The 14,590-nt window shown below is 31.5% G+C and overlaps 4 protein-coding genes and 1 long non-coding RNA gene across 10 annotated transcripts; 2 read left to right on the top strand and 3 right to left on the bottom strand.

The window, feature by feature from the left end:
* Nucleotides 1-1,377: 1,377 nt before the first annotated feature.
* LOC105661852 (uncharacterized) lies at nt 1,378-3,792 on the bottom strand. Of its 2 annotated transcripts, XM_012280052.2 has the most exons (3): nt 3,160-3,299; nt 3,039-3,096; nt 1,379-2,829 (listed from the first exon to the last, which is right to left on the bottom strand). In XM_012280052.2, the coding sequence occupies exons 1-3, from the start codon at nt 3,246-3,248 to the stop codon at nt 1,672-1,674; spliced, it is 1,305 nt and encodes a 434-aa protein (XP_012135442.2). In that variant the 5' UTR covers nt 3,249-3,299; the 3' UTR covers nt 1,379-1,671. The 2 variants fall into 2 exon arrangements, with proteins under 2 accessions (XP_012135443.2, XP_012135442.2); XM_012280053.2 differs by lacking the exons at nt 3,039-3,096; nt 3,160-3,299 and adding an exon at nt 3,655-3,792 and having other exon boundaries at nt 1,378-2,829.
* LOC100881999 (DNA helicase MCM8) lies at nt 3,160-8,123 on the bottom strand. 5 transcript variants are annotated; one of them, XM_012280049.2, is made up of 15 exons: nt 7,983-8,123; nt 7,753-7,896; nt 7,427-7,668; nt 7,222-7,354; nt 6,912-7,162; nt 6,712-6,816; nt 6,479-6,622; nt 6,182-6,401; nt 5,943-6,106; nt 5,638-5,850; nt 5,438-5,562; nt 5,152-5,374; nt 4,938-5,075; nt 4,614-4,846; nt 4,490-4,518 (listed from the first exon to the last, which is right to left on the bottom strand). In XM_012280049.2, the coding sequence occupies exons 1-14, from the start codon at nt 8,056-8,058 to the stop codon at nt 4,649-4,651; spliced, it is 2,376 nt and encodes a 791-aa protein (XP_012135439.2). In that variant the 5' UTR covers nt 8,059-8,123; the 3' UTR covers nt 4,490-4,518; nt 4,614-4,648. The 5 variants fall into 5 exon arrangements, with proteins under 5 accessions (XP_012135441.2, XP_012135439.2, XP_076385247.1 ...); XM_076529132.1 differs by having other exon boundaries at nt 4,490-4,846; XM_012280051.2 differs by lacking the exons at nt 4,490-4,518; nt 4,614-4,846; nt 4,938-5,075; nt 5,152-5,374 and adding exons at nt 3,160-3,831; nt 4,112-4,229.
* Nucleotides 3,525-4,551, top strand: LOC143264010 (uncharacterized). Its single transcript, XR_013037347.1, has 2 exons — nt 3,525-3,664; nt 4,313-4,551. It is a non-coding gene; the product is annotated as an uncharacterized LOC143264010 (long non-coding RNA).
* A 526-nt stretch (nt 8,124-8,649) lies between the features above and the next one.
* Nucleotides 8,650-10,128, top strand: LOC100878288 (cyclin-dependent kinase 20). The gene is made up of 5 exons (XM_003700979.3): nt 8,650-8,835; nt 8,943-9,131; nt 9,273-9,509; nt 9,586-9,813; nt 9,892-10,128. Exons 1-5 carry the CDS (start codon nt 8,650-8,652, stop codon nt 10,045-10,047), a joined length of 996 nt encoding a protein of 331 aa, XP_003701027.1. The 3' UTR covers nt 10,048-10,128.
* mRpL37 (mitochondrial ribosomal protein L37) lies at nt 10,129-11,806 on the bottom strand. The gene is made up of 6 exons (XM_003700978.3): nt 11,616-11,806; nt 11,311-11,517; nt 11,093-11,212; nt 10,909-11,015; nt 10,657-10,836; nt 10,129-10,579 (listed from the first exon to the last, which is right to left on the bottom strand). Exons 1-6 carry the CDS (start codon nt 11,804-11,806, stop codon nt 10,158-10,160), a joined length of 1,227 nt encoding a protein of 408 aa, XP_003701026.2. The 3' UTR covers nt 10,129-10,157.
* Nucleotides 11,807-14,590: the final 2,784 nt, after the last annotated feature.

The raw sequence follows: 14,590 nt of genomic DNA, 5'->3' as shown, positions 1-14,590 counted from the left end.
TAGTGTATAGTGTATAGTGTATAGTGTATAGTATAGTATAGTATAGTATATAGTGTATAGTGTATAGTGTATAGTGTATAGTATAGTATAGTATAGTATATAGTGTATAGTATAATATAGTATAGTATAGTATATAGTGTATAGTATAGTGTAGTATAGTATAGTATAGTATAGCATAGTATAGTATAGTATAGTATAGTATAGTATATATATTACCTAAAGAAACTGCGCTTGATCTTTACCTTTATTTTCGCTTAATCCATACAATTAGTTTCGTTAATAAATTTATACTTATTAATAGTTGTGAATTTTATAACTACTTACCGGCTGACATATTACCGATGATGGTAACTATGTTACCGATATCGCGCGATTTATTTGTTCACGACCAGGGTCAACCGTCACGCTTGCATCCGTCGCTCTCGCATCTGAGCGCGCGCTATTCTCGCGCTCTGATTGGTCAGTGTTTTTCATTAATAATTCAAAAACTAAGCTTTAACCAGCATTTTGGTAAAGGAAAAAGTTGTTCAGAATCACCCCAGCTACCACCCCCTGAAATTATGCCCACCAGTAGCCGAACACCCTGTATATATATATATATATATATATATATATATATATATAGAGAGAGAGAGAGAGAGAGAGAGAGAGAGAGAGTTGTATAGTTTTATACAGTCATATATATAAGTAACCTAACCCAACCTATACATTCGTAGTTTACAGTGCAATTATAAGAATTTTTGAAAAATTATGTAGGATCATTAAGGTGCCCTTATCAGTCACCACTGCGTGTACCGGCTAGGTACGGCATTGGCAGCAAGCTGTGACGTCACCTGACGCATGCGCATAAATCTCTCGCGTGAGATAAAACCTCACGATTGCCCAACACTGTTTTGGGACCAATTTACAACACACATTTTTGTAACTAAATTTACATTTAAAATGGAAGTACCATGCAATATAATATGTAAAAAGGATGTTAAAGGTTACAGTTTATTATAAGAGAATTAATTTAAAAAGTTAGAAGCACTTTTAATTAGGCATTTCTGGCTTATGTGTCGTCATCTAGCGGTAGAAGTAGAGAACTAATTATACTACAGTTTCAAAAGTGTGTAGTATAATTATAGTATAAATATATAGCATATTATTTGTTGAAGAATATGCTATATATTTATTAATATTGATTTTATTCTATAGCATAACAGTTTTCCGAAGTTTCGCGGAACTTTATTTCGGTAGTTCTCTGCTTGACTGCTAGATGACACTAGTGAATACTGGTTTCACACATCGCGCGAAAATATAATTTTCAAATATATGCGTAAGATCAAGATTTCATCAGTTATACTTGCCTCAAATTAATGAAAACATTATATGAAAAAATTAACTCATCTGCGTTTTCTTTAAGTTTATTATCAAATTCTCATAAACTTTCATAAAATATATAAATTTTTCAAATGAGTAAAAGCGCAAAAATACACATAAATATTGAGATGTGAAATTTTAAAACATCATATTACAGAATGTTATTTGTTCCTATAACATTATTCAGATCGAATGAGAAATTTTGTATTCCTTATAGAAATGTCAGACACAGAAACAGACTTGTAACATTCAAATATGACAAAAAAGTAGACAAGATAATTCACGGAACAGACAAAATGAAAATCAACATTAAAAACAAATAGCAGCATATGGAGAAGGGATACATGGTGGTGGACGAGGACAATAAGCTGGAAAACAACTGGGTGCACATGGGGTGCATGGAGATACACATGGTGATGGACAAAATGGTGGACATGCTGGAGGGCATGGTGGTGGACACGGTGGTGGACATGGTGGTGGTGGGCATATTGGTAGACATGGTGGGCAGGACGGTGGACGCGGTGGTGGACATGACGGTCTACATAATGGTGGTGGACAAGGTGGAGGGCATGGTGGTGGACAGGGTGGTGGACAAGGTGGACACAATCGTAGGCATGGTGGTGTACACGATGGTCGACATGGTGGTGGGCATGGTGGACACATTGTTGGACACGGGGATGTACATGATAATATGCACGGTAGTGGGCATGGTGGTGGACATGGTGGCGGGCATGGTGGTGGGCATGGTGGTGGACATGGTGGTGGGCATATTGGTAGACATGGTGGGCATGGTGGCGGGCAAGGTGGTGGACATGGTGGCGGGCATGGTGGTGGACATGGTGGTGGACATAATGGTATACATGGTGGTGGGCATGGTGGTGGGCACGGTGGTGGACATGGTGGCGGACATGGTGGTGGGCATATTGGTAGACATGGTGGTGGGCATATTGGTAGACATGGTGGTGGACATGGTGGTGGACATGGTGGTGGACATGGTGGTGGGCATGGTGGTGGACATAATGGTACACATGGTGGTGGACAAGGTGGTGGACATGGAACACAAAGATTATAAGTAGTGCAAGGTGACACACAGCAGGTAGCAGGGCAAGGTAATGGTGGACAAGGTGGAGGACAAGGTGGAGGACAAGGAGGAGGACAATCTGCAGGGGGACAGCAAGGATTCTTCTTGTTAGAACTCAGTGTGCAATATGTTGCTAATGCTTCTTTTCTAGCTTGATCAGCACAGTGGAATTTTCGCAGAGCAATTTCCACATCATCCAAATCAATTAATTTCAATAATGCATTGCGTCCTGGACAGCAAACAGGATATAATTTTGTCATACATTCTGGTCGACCCATACAGTTCCACATCATGCACCTATCTTGTAGACCATTTCTTTTAACACACTCGCATCGGTATATAATGCTTGCTCGGAAATCGAAACTTTTACAGCGTTTAATAGGATTCTGTAATTTGAAACATAAGAATTAATTCTTTTTTCAAATGGTAAAATAATACGTGTAATGTATGAATTGACAGCGAATTTTTAGATGATTCATCAGGTGATGCATATAAATACATCCATAGTATATAGATATAGTAACAAGCATAGTAGATCTTTTTATAAAAGTGGCAATGTAAGGGAATGCATTTATTAAAATCAGTATTTACTCACACAACAAAGATATTCATAGTTGCAGGGTAAAGGAGGCTCATCCCATTCACATGGTTTTCTATAATAAACGATTTATACATTTATAAATTCATCTACATTAATCTAATCCAAATATTCTTACTTCTTTTCCATAGTACCAATTAAACATTTTAGTTGACCTAACAATTCTCGTCTTCTTTCACAATTGGGATTTTTTCCATCACAAGGCATTTTCAGTAGGAATTAAATTTAGCAATTAACCAGAAAAATGTTATTTTATTTTTTTTATATAAAAATCATGGAATTTGATTTTTTATTGTGTATTCATGTTGTACTTTAATGTACTTTTTACTCGATTAATTTAGAATTAAAACGTAAGATCAAAATAGTCTAATTCCAGAAAAAATAATAATATACTCTGAACATATTTGCATTATATAACAAGTGAATTATATTTTATCTAAGCATCAGTTGTTTATCATCATTTTGCATAAAAATTGGCTGTCAAAATTCGGTGTCTTTCCAATAGAACATAATATTTAAATATAAAATCTAAAGTGAAAAAAAATTATGGCTTGTGTATCCTGCTCAAATTCGCCATGCTGTCCACCACCAGTACTTCAATATCAAATGCCACCTTGTTCATCGTGTGTATCTTATTCGTGTTATCCACCACGTTGCATTGCATGTCCACCACCATGTAGAATTACGATATGTACACCTCCAGTGCCGTGCGGACCTTGTCCACCGAAATGTATCCCATATTGCCCTCCTCCATGTGCAACAAGATGTCTGACTAGAAGTACCATGTGTCCTGTAAAGTGGACCTTTTAAATGTACTTTTCTTACTTCTATTATTATGCATTTTACAATAAACTTATTCTTATTCTGTCCGCTCGGCACATAAGAAACGAGTTATGAATACAATTAATATTACATTTAATAATTTAACTGATAATCAACTCTTAAATATATGAATAACTCGTAGCTTATTGATATTAATCAAATCTGTATACACTATAAGAATGATGGGTAATTGTGTTCATGAGGAAGCTGCTGATAGAATAGTCTAAAAATATCACTAGTGTACTTACATAAAAATAAGTGTGAAGAGATACTCATAAATCCAGCAATATGAATTGTGACAATATCTGTGACAATATATTGTGCCCATCAGTTTTCCTGTGGGCACTTGGTCTGCCCATCATTGTACTGCAAAATTGTAGTTATAATCAACCAATCCATATAATATATAATAATGAACTAAGATAAATTATAATGACTTTGTTAAACAGATATTACGAAATTTGTGTACCGCCTCCACCTAAACCAAAACCAAAAATGTATATCCCTGAACGGCCCTGCAAGAGACCGAATTGTCTTCACAAACAAGGACCATTATGTTGTTTTTACTTACATTTTCGCCTACCATGTAAAGCAGATTGTTTTGAAGTATAAAAACAAGCAAGTAATAATTTCAATGCACTTTTATTTTATGTTACTGAAAAATACAAAACTTTGTACTATCCATTTATGTAATATCTCAAATTCTTTTTAACAAAATAAATTATTTAAATTAAATGTATATTATCTCACAGTTTATGTACAGTGAACACTTAGCAATAATCAAATTAGTAAGGAACAAATTTGAAAGTATTACTATCAGTCTTTAATAAAATACCACTTTCATTCAGTTTGGATATTAACTCTGGAAAACTGTCTACCAGAATTCTATTATCCGATGCTATTTCTTGTAGTTTTTTCATAGAAAATGTTTTATTGCTGTTAAGGGAAGTTTCATCTCTTAATATTTTTATAAATTTTCTGACCTTCAAAAAAATTAATATCATTTAATCATTGTTATTACCGTTATTAACTATTACCTTTTACCATAAAAAATTCAGATAAAATTTGATTTACCTTTTTATCTGTTACTCTTTTATTACCCGAAAATTGCCAACTTATAATTTCATTATCAAATGTATATTGTAGAATTTCTATTACATCCAAAGCATCCGCTTTCGTTACTTCTGTACGTAATTCCAGTTTTGCTCTAGCCTATAATTTCATTTGATTTTTGTTAAAAAGTTCGATATATATTTAATATTTATGCAAATATTTTATGAATTTATACCTCAGCTAATCTTATCATAGCTTCTAGTTGTCTATTATACACAGGTAGGCCACAATATTTGTTATTTTTATTTCTAAGTTCTAAATAATAATTTTGTAATATTTCTGCTGCTTCTTTACTTAATATTGGTTTGACGTATTGCCGAGCATATGCAATATATTTTCGAAGAATTGAAGGTGGAATAGTACTCATGTTTTCTTTCAAAAAGAATACAAGTCTATCCCTAAAAGATATTATGAAAAATGAATATTGCAAATAATGATTACATGAAAATAATCTTAATTACCTCAAAGAAACATTTGTTGTATCTGACAGATTAGTATTTTGAGATGTATTAGTTTGCACACCACTAATTTTATTTAAGCCATTGTTAGCTGCCATCACATGTTTACATAAGAAATTATCTATATCCTATCGCAAATAAGTAATTAATAATGTTTCAAATATATGTACATAGTTATAAAATAAATGTTAATAAATACGTACTTCATTTGGTTCATCTAATAATAAAAATATTAAATCGAAACGTGACAAAAGAGGTGGACTCATTTTTAAGTTTTGCAGTAATGTTTTGTTTCTATGAAATCGGCCAGAAATTGGATTTGCAGCAGCAAGAACTGAAGTTCTACTAGGAAGAGAACAAATTACTCCTGATTTAGCGATGCTTACACTCTGTTGTTCCATTGATTCTAACAAAGCCTACAATTGAAAAAAATTTGCTTTTATAAAAATTCTCAAAAAGTTGTATTATTCATTAAAAGTTAATTTTATATTTAAAGTAATAATTATACCGCATGCTGTTTAGATATTTTATCAAATTCATCAACACAGCAGCAACCTCTATCTGCCAAAACCAATGCACCTGGTTCTAAGGAGAAGTTATTGCTTTTACTTTCTTTTATAAGTGTTATTGTTAAACCAGAAGATGTGCTGGAATTTCCACATACATATACACCTTTAAAAATTATTGTTAAATTATAAAAAACATAAAATACAATAAGTATAAAACTAAAATTTATGGTCAATATACCTTTTGCAGCAATTCGTGAACATGCTTGTAACATCTGTGATTTTCCAAGACCAGGATCACCAACTATTAATATATGTATATTTTCTCTTGACTCTAAATGTTCTGCATTTCCACCAAACAAACTTAATATTAATCCAGCTTTGATCATTTCATGACCATATATACTGGGACAAAGGGAATGTACCAAAAGTGAAAAAATGTTTGGTGTACTATATACTTCCTATAATAAGATAATAAGAAGTATTAATATTAAATAATGTAGAAAATCCTTTAAAATTGAATGAATTTTGTAAATACCTTTATAGCTAAATAATCTTTTATTGACATTTCATCATTCACAATATTTTTACTTTGAAATTTTTGTTTATTGTTAATTATTGTAATAGCTTCCATATATAAAGAAAATAGGCTTTTATTTTGTCCTTTAGTTGTATTATTTCCCTAGATATATGATATATATAATTACAAACACAATGAACTTACATATGAACATTTAAATATATTTGCAATTTATTGTGCAAATATTTTACCTTAATAATTCCAGTTAAAGTAATATCATCTCCAGGCATACAAATATTCACTAAATCATCTCTTAATTCAATTTCAAACATCCTAGGCATAATACCCTTACTGTTCTAAGCACAGGAAAACAAAAAATTAAATTAATATGTATTTAAATATATTATTTAAATTACAAAAAGATATTATTTATATATATATTAATAAAGACCTGTTCATCGCTTGAAAGTTCTTGTATTTTAATAATTTGAAAGGAAACGGTTTTTATTAATGGAGAGTCCAATATTGCACGAAATTTAGATGTGCTACATATACCACACTTTTTTGGGACTGTATAATTTCCCAATGGTTGTTTAACCATTTTTTGTAAATTACATTTGCGACACATGAATACAATCCACTCTGGAAGATGTTTGACATGACCTACTCTTATCACACAACCCCTAACAGATACTAACTTCCCTGTTGAAAAAATTAAATATTTAAAAAATTTTCTAGGATTTACAAAATTATACACGTACCATATAAACTTGCTTTCAAATCTTGTAAACATACAATAGGTTCATAATTTAATATTTTTAATCTAACATTGGATAGTGTACTTATAATGTTTATAAAACTTAAACTTTCTGGGGGTATTGTATTTAATATTTTCTGAAAATATTAAATAGCACATTATTTAATGAACATATATATAGTTTTCAATTGCTAATTATAAAAAGATACCTGATGCATTGCAAGCTTAAAACAATTTAATGTGTATTCAGGATTTTCATATATATCTTTCTTAAAATGAGACCACTCAGTTAAAAAAAGTTCATCATTATATAATTCACACATATCAAGTTTAAAAGCTGTTCCATTTTCTAAATTTTCTAATGAAAGTGAAACTGATAATCGCTGATGCCTATTTATAAAACGTTCTACTGTTTGAACTTTTTTTACAGTGTCAGAATCAGCTTCATATTCTAAAAGATAAATTATTTATCTGTGATTTTAATAATAAAATGCCTTCTTTACTTTAATCTTGAAGCATAGAAAAATGACCATACTTTCATCATCAAAAAATAATTTCCATCCATAATAAGGAATATCAAAATTGATGTAAGTGTCATGAGTATTTAATAAATTGCTTGCCTCAATAGGGTCCAAAAGTTTAGATAGTTTTTTATTTTGAATGTTTTCATCTTCAGATTCTGTAAATTATTTTTAAAATTTATTTATATATTTTCATAAATTGAAACCTATGTAAATGTAATTAAATAAAAGTAAAATATCTTACGACGAGATTTGTTTGATGTTTTTTTATTGCGAATCCACCTATTTTTATAAAAATCTTTTCGGTTTTTATCACCCATGATTACCAATATTTATTCAATTTCTGTATATTACGATTGTAACAGTAACCTTGTACAGTTGCACATAGTAAAATATCAGATCTCAATCACTAATATTTATCACATATTTAATATGTAGTAGGTTAGAGATCTCTTCTTTTATGATATATCAGCATCACCTTTTGATGAAGATCCTTATTTGATTCCTTATGATTCTTTTAAAAGCGTTTACCGTGGGATTTCCTTTCTGCCGGTTCATTCCCCCTTTTTATATGTTTACATATAGAGAACCGTGAAACAGACTTAGTAATTTGTTTTAAAAGCCAATGTTATTTTAAGTGCATAGTTTTGAAATAAGCAGTTTTTATGCATCGAAGAATAATATTCAATGGAATAGTCTGAAGTTTAGAAAAAGAAAATGAAGTATAAAATTAAATTTAAGTTGACTTAAATTTGGCGGCCTGCTATTCAAGGGTTGAAAGGACTGATGATTATAACCTTACAAATAATTATTTATTTTTCGTGAAATGTACGAAAAATGTACTTCTATGCTTTTATCTTTAAATATTAGATAATAATGGAGTAAACAAATTTAAATAAAACATTGCAAGTATGGACAGATACGTAATCACTGGTAAAATTGGAGAAGGTGCTCAAGGGGTTGTTTTAAAAGCATATGATACAGAAACAGAAAATAATGTTGCACTGAAGAAGTTATTCTTAAAAAATATTGAAAATGGCATATCAACATCCATTATTCGAGAAATAAAAATTTTACAACAATTAAAACATGTTAATGTATGTCAATATAATTATTACATGTTATCAGTATATAATTAATATGTATAAATACATATAAAATATGTTAGAAAATATAGCAAATAATTATTACTACTTTATCACAGGTTATAGAATTACTGAATGCTTTTCCTACTGGTCTAGAGTTTGTAATGGTTTTTGAATATATGCCTACAGGTTTATGGGAGATAATAAGAGACAATGAAATTTCATTGACCTCAAGTCAAGTGAAAACTTATACGAAAATGATTTTAGAGGGTATTGCATATATACATGGAAAAGATATAATACATAGGGTACATTTTCTAATTTTTCAGTCCTTCTTATTAAAAAATCAGTTCAATTTTTAATGAATACTTTTTGTAAATATTTGTATTTAGAAAAATAATTCTTTTGATTTATGTACAAAATTGCTAATGGTAGTCAAATTTTTATAGGATTTAAAGCCAGCTAATTTGTTAATAAATGATAAAGGCATTCTGAAAATTGCTGATTTTGGTTTAGGAAGATTAGCATGGAAAAATATATCAAAACCATATTCTCATCAAATTGCTACTAGATGGTACAGAGCACCTGAATTATTATATGGGGCTAGGTATTATACATCTGCAATTGATATGTGGTCTGTTGGTTGCATTTTTGGTGAATTACTTAACAAATCACCATTATTTCCAGTAAGATGATTATTTAAATCTTAACACATTTTTTGTAACACTTTTAAAAATATTAACAAATATTCTAAACTTATAGGGAGAAACAGATATTGAACAACTAGCAATGGTTTTAAAGCATCTGGGATCACCTACATCAGAAACATGGCCAGAATTAAATTTGTTACCTGACTATAATAAAATTACATTCCCATATCACAAAGGCGTAACATGGGAAAGTACCATAGAAGATGCTGAACCAGAAGCTATTGATCTTATTAGTAAAATTCTTATTTATAATTCATCGAAACGTTTAACTGCTGGTGAAGTAAGCAATAAAGTTATTTTTTCTAAGAGTATAATAAAAATTTCTATGAAAGACTACTAATACTCCCTTATATTTTAGGCACTAAATCATGTGTATTTTCATGTTAAACCTTACATTTCTTTAGAAAATTTAATAAAACCATCAAGTAATCATCGTAATCAAATAAAACAAAAAGAAATCAATGTAAATGTACAAGTTACTGCGCTTTTTAAAAAGTTATTGACAATTGTATAATGTATATTAAAGCAGTTTATGATAAACCTACTATAATATTAAAGCATTATTAAATATCATAAATAACAATTTTTATTCAAATCTGTTGTTATCATATATTTATTGTTCAATTACTGATTTCTATAAAATGCAAGAAATCTTTTAAAAACTTCCTTGTTATATTCTTGTACACACGGTTTTCCTTCGTCATATTGAGCTGATTCATATAATTTTATGAATGGTTCTGCCCACCAATAATTTCTGATATTTTTACTATCCATATCTAAAGTATTAAGTTGGTACACAGAAAATTGAAAATTTTGTCCATCTGATTGAATACATTGTACAACAACAGGTTCTGGCAATTCTTTCACGTTTTCTCCAAACTTTTGCCGCGCACAACCTGCTGCTGCAGTAAATGATTTCATCATTGAGCGTGCATAAATTTGGTTTTCAGTAACTGGTAATTCAGTTAAATTTTTAACTTCTTCTGGATCATAGTTTATAAAAATTGTATGTATATCATTAACTATTGGAGTTTTCATGTTGATTGCTATAAAATATAATATGTTAAACTTATTAACATATACGATATTAACATAGCCTATTAAATTTACTTATTGAACTTACGGTACATATCGGATTTGCGAACATTTGCTTTGGTTAAGCTTATGCAGTGGTGTAATGGATAAATATTTGGCATGTCAAATTCATTATTAGTATTTACATTCATTATTGGTGATAAAGATCTCGTAGATGTCATCATCATATCCATTTTTAAAGAAAACTGTATAAAGTCATCTTCTTTATCTAGGATATTAACAAAATTATCAGTACTTATTTTTTCTAGACCAGAATTATACAGTTTTTGTTATTATGTACCTATGCCCACACAGCAAATTCCATCATGTACCACTGCTCTATGTTGTGCAATATTTAGTCCACTCAACATTTCACAAAGCTGTAAAAACCTCTTTGTCAAATTATGCCTACAATATATTTTTGATTTAAAACAAAATTATTAATTTAAGGCAGTACATGTATGTGAAAAATAATTCATATTTACATTTTCCTTGTACTAGTTATACCATATGTTCGAGGAAATACCCAAGCAGGCCTTTCAGGATCTTTTACTATTGGTAATTTTACTTGTTGAGGATCATATATAGTAGATGTATAAACAATTCTAAAACAATAAAAAAATTGAAAATAAATTGATAAGTACAGGTACATGTGATATACAAAATTTTTAGTACAACAAATTGATATATATTATTAATATACCTTCTTAATAACTTATTTACGTCATTCGGAATGTCGGTAAATAATTCTTCTATTTTTTCTGGTAATTTATTATCAAGTTGTACTGTATTTGTTAGTAAGCATGCTTGTGGTACACCTGCTTGTAAAACATTATGATCTTCATATGTTAAACAACTTTGATCCCCCAAGTCAGTCTGAGTAGTGTTAACTGTATTTAAATCTGTACCTCTAAAATATTAGAAATTAATAAGTTTAATTTCATAAAACTTCACAATATAAAAATTCATAAAACAATCATATCTTTTCAATAATGTTAAAAATATTACTCTTCAAACTCAAATATTGGATAACATTTTGGTTCTGCTACAATATCTTTGGCATCTTTTACTTGAAGGCCCATACGTGTCAATATACTTTCTGCTTTAGTTGGCATTACACGTCTTTCTCGCTGATGTTGCCAAAGATACCTTACCGCTTTACCTATATGGATTTTATATAATACCTGCGTAAACTTCATTGTAATTTATCTGAAAAAATGCATGTATTAGAAATTAATTAGCACTATAATTTTTAGCATTAACTAATAACATATTAAGATTTTGTCCAAAATATATTTCTACAAATATTATAACACAAAAATGGTGATACTGGATACTAAAAAAACTTAGTTTATAACCTCCTATGATACTATTGCTTACATACTTGTTACAAAAAAAGGATAAAATGTATTACTTACACATCAATTATGCTTTCAATAATTAGTAATTTTATGTACAACGTGTAATGCTAAAGTTAATAAATAATGATCTTAAAGTTTTGTTTACTAAAACTTAACCAAAGAGTAGATATAACAAGAGGCGGCACTAGACAAGCAAACCTACCTCTTAGAGGGAGACAGAGGAGCAAAAGAATCGGCCGTGCGCATGCGCATAGTGTAGAAGTATGGCGGTCGAAAAAGAATAGTTTAAACCTGCATATACACCAGTAATTTATTTGTAATAAATATTTTATCATCCTTGTAATACATTCATCTGTAATTTCCAATGAAATATAGTTTTTCATTTTCTTATAAGTTATTTGTAAATCTTCAACATTTGGATAAGCGTGGACCTTGTAATATGTGCTTACTTGATCCAAACATTTTCGTAAAAGAAACAGTGGAACAAAATATACTGATCGAATTGAATAACCTCCTCCTTTTTCGAAGTCGGTTAATAAAATTATAATTTAATTCGTAGCTATTAGCTCGATATCGTTTTCTAAAGTTCATTTTTAAAAAAATTAGAAAACGATATCGATTACCAGGTCACACCACGTGGAGGTTGCTACGATAGTGACCCACCCTAACTCCGAATCCCTTCCACCCTCCAAATGCAACCTCATTTATCAGAAGGATAAATGAGTTCTCACTCTACATAGCTCATAGGCTCACACATACAAGTTCTTTACCACAATCCAGTAAAGAACTTGTATTACACACACACACGCACATACATTAACTTAATACTAATCACATGGGATTCTACACACGCACGCTTAACTTATTCTATACGCCGCACGGTACCTCTCATTCTAAAATTGCACTCAAATAATCTATGACGAATTCAAAAAGCAAAGGGGCAAAAAAGAAAGTTAGAAGAACTTTCTACTAAAAGAGAAGAAAGTTAGAAGAACTTTCTACTAAAAGAAAAGAAAGTTAGAAGAACTTTCTGTGAAAAAAGGGGACCATTATTCTTCGCCAAGTGAACCTTGCTTTCCATGGGTCAAAGGGTAGCCCATAGTGGCTTACGTGAACCACGAGACAGAGATGAACCGAAGATACCTTTGGTAAGAACGAGTGATACACCCCAGTTGGCGGAGGGTTTCCCATTTCTGACGCGCGGGCGACTTATACAGAGGACACCCTTACCGTGATGCCCCTTGGCAGTATGGCGGCAGATCGGGGGGGCACATCATGCTATGAGAGGTGCTCCCCCCGATCGGCCCCGCCGGGCAAAGAATATCACTCGCGCTACACCGGCACTTGCAGCTCACCTCTACCGCGTGTTCACAGCGCTATGAACCCCCAATGATCCACTTGGGCGCAGAACAATTGACAAAAAATAAGTGGGTATACTACAAGCTAACGCGTACAAAGTTTGAGAATTGAGAAGATGAGTGCAAGTTGGAATGAGAGGCACTTACATGGACCCACCCGCCCTGCCCACGAGCACACTTAACTTAAAAATAATGCACGCATACAATTAACTTAAAACTAACGCACGCATCCCTCGATGATCCCTCGATGATCCCACGATGATCCCTCGATGGATGTCTTCAATGATGACCTATTCGTTACCTGCAGAACAATTAGTCGTAACAATAAAAAGAGGGAACGGGGAAACAAATGCAATATTAGTAGCATTATATTGTTTAGGCATGCACAATTCACGTCGACTCCATAAAAACACACCTGTAAAATATACAATATACTTGAGAAAAATTCAACTACTTAATTAAAATAGGAACCTGAAACATACAAACACATATGAATAAATAAATTGCATACATAAAATTAAAGCCCTAAATGCGCCTTTTGTTTTAAAATTGCACTCGTATAATATAAAAGTAAGTAAAGAAAAGAGTAAAAGAAGAAAGTTAGAAGAACTTTCTCTTAAGTTTAAAGCAACTTTGAATAAAAATGATAGACTACTACTACGAACTAATATATAACAAGTTAAAAAATTGTAAAGATGAGTGCAAGTTAAAACAAAAGGCACAATTTGCGCAAGTTTTTCGCCACATGTCGTGACGAAAAACCTGCGCCCGAGCCCACCCTTCCTCCCACAGCTCGGAACTAATGCAATTTAGATATGAAATTGAGAAGTTATAATCGTAGCTCTTAGCTCGATATCGTTTTCTAAAGTTAATTTCGTGAGAAATACTTAGAAAACGACATCGATTACCGGGTCACACCACGAGGAGGTGGCTACGTTAGAGAGTGACCCACCCTAACTCCAAATCCCTTCCACCCTCCAAACGCAACCTCATTTATCAGAAGGATAAATGAGTTCTAACTCTACTCAGCTCATAGGCTCGCATATACAAATTCTTTACCACAATCCAGCAAAGAACTTGTATCTCACACACACACACATACATTAACTTAATACTAATTGCACGGGATCCCGCACGCATACGCTTAACTTATTCTAAACGCCGCGCGGTACCTCTTATTCTAAGATTGCACTCAAATAATCTATGACGAATACAAAAAGCAAAGGGAAGAAAGTCAGAAGAACTTTCGACTAAAACATAAGAA

The sequence above is a fragment of the Megachile rotundata genome, chromosome 2 (genome assembly GCF_050947335.1).
Source record: "Megachile rotundata isolate GNS110a chromosome 2, iyMegRotu1, whole genome shotgun sequence".
Lineage (NCBI taxonomy): Eukaryota > Metazoa > Arthropoda > Insecta > Hymenoptera > Megachilidae > Megachile > Megachile rotundata.
The sequence above is the reverse complement of the archived record's forward strand: the minus strand, read 5'-3'. Positions and strand labels throughout refer to the sequence as shown.

What these genes read in the sequence shown, in the direction of transcription:
- mRpL37 (XM_003700978.3), bottom strand. Translation starts at nt 11,806, where the DNA reads ATGAAGTTTACGCAGGTATTATATAAAATCCATATAGGTAAAGCGGTA. An exon ending in GTAAATAAGTTATTAAGAAG is followed by an intron (nt 11,213 to 11,310) that starts GTATATTAATAA and finishes TTATTGTTTTAG; the next exon opens with AATTGTTTATACATCTACTA. An exon ending in ATAACTAGTACAAGGAAAAT is followed by an intron (nt 11,016 to 11,092) that starts GTAAATATGAAT and finishes AATATATTGTAG; the next exon opens with GCATAATTTGACAAAGAGGT.
- LOC100878288 (XM_003700979.3), top strand. Translation starts at nt 8,650, where the DNA reads ATGGACAGATACGTAATCACTGGTAAAATTGGAGAAGGTGCTCAAGGG. An exon ending in GAAAAGATATAATACATAGG is followed by an intron (nt 9,132 to 9,272) that starts GTACATTTTCTA and finishes AAATTTTTATAG; the next exon opens with GATTTAAAGCCAGCTAATTT. An exon ending in ACAAATCACCATTATTTCCA is followed by an intron (nt 9,510 to 9,585) that starts GTAAGATGATTA and finishes CTAAACTTATAG; the next exon opens with GGAGAAACAGATATTGAACA.
- LOC100881999 (XM_076529132.1), bottom strand. Translation starts at nt 8,058, where the DNA reads ATGGGTGATAAAAACCGAAAAGATTTTTATAAAAATAGGTGGATTCGC. An exon ending in TTAAGCTTGCAATGCATCAG is followed by an intron (nt 7,355 to 7,426) that starts GTATCTTTTTAT and finishes TAATATTTTCAG; the next exon opens with AAAATATTAAATACAATACC. An exon ending in CTTTAACTGGAATTATTAAG is followed by an intron (nt 6,623 to 6,711) that starts GTAAAATATTTG and finishes TCATATATCTAG; the next exon opens with GGAAATAATACAACTAAAGG.
- LOC105661852 (XM_012280052.2), bottom strand. Translation starts at nt 3,248, where the DNA reads ATGCCTTGTGATGGAAAAAATCCCAATTGTGAAAGAAGACGAGAATTG. An exon ending in ATTGGTACTATGGAAAAGAA is followed by an intron (nt 3,097 to 3,159) that starts GTAAGAATATTT and finishes CGTTTATTATAG; the next exon opens with AAAACCATGTGAATGGGATG. An exon ending in ACTATGAATATCTTTGTTGT is followed by an intron (nt 2,830 to 3,038) that starts GTGAGTAAATAC and finishes TTCAAATTACAG; the next exon opens with AATCCTATTAAACGCTGTAA.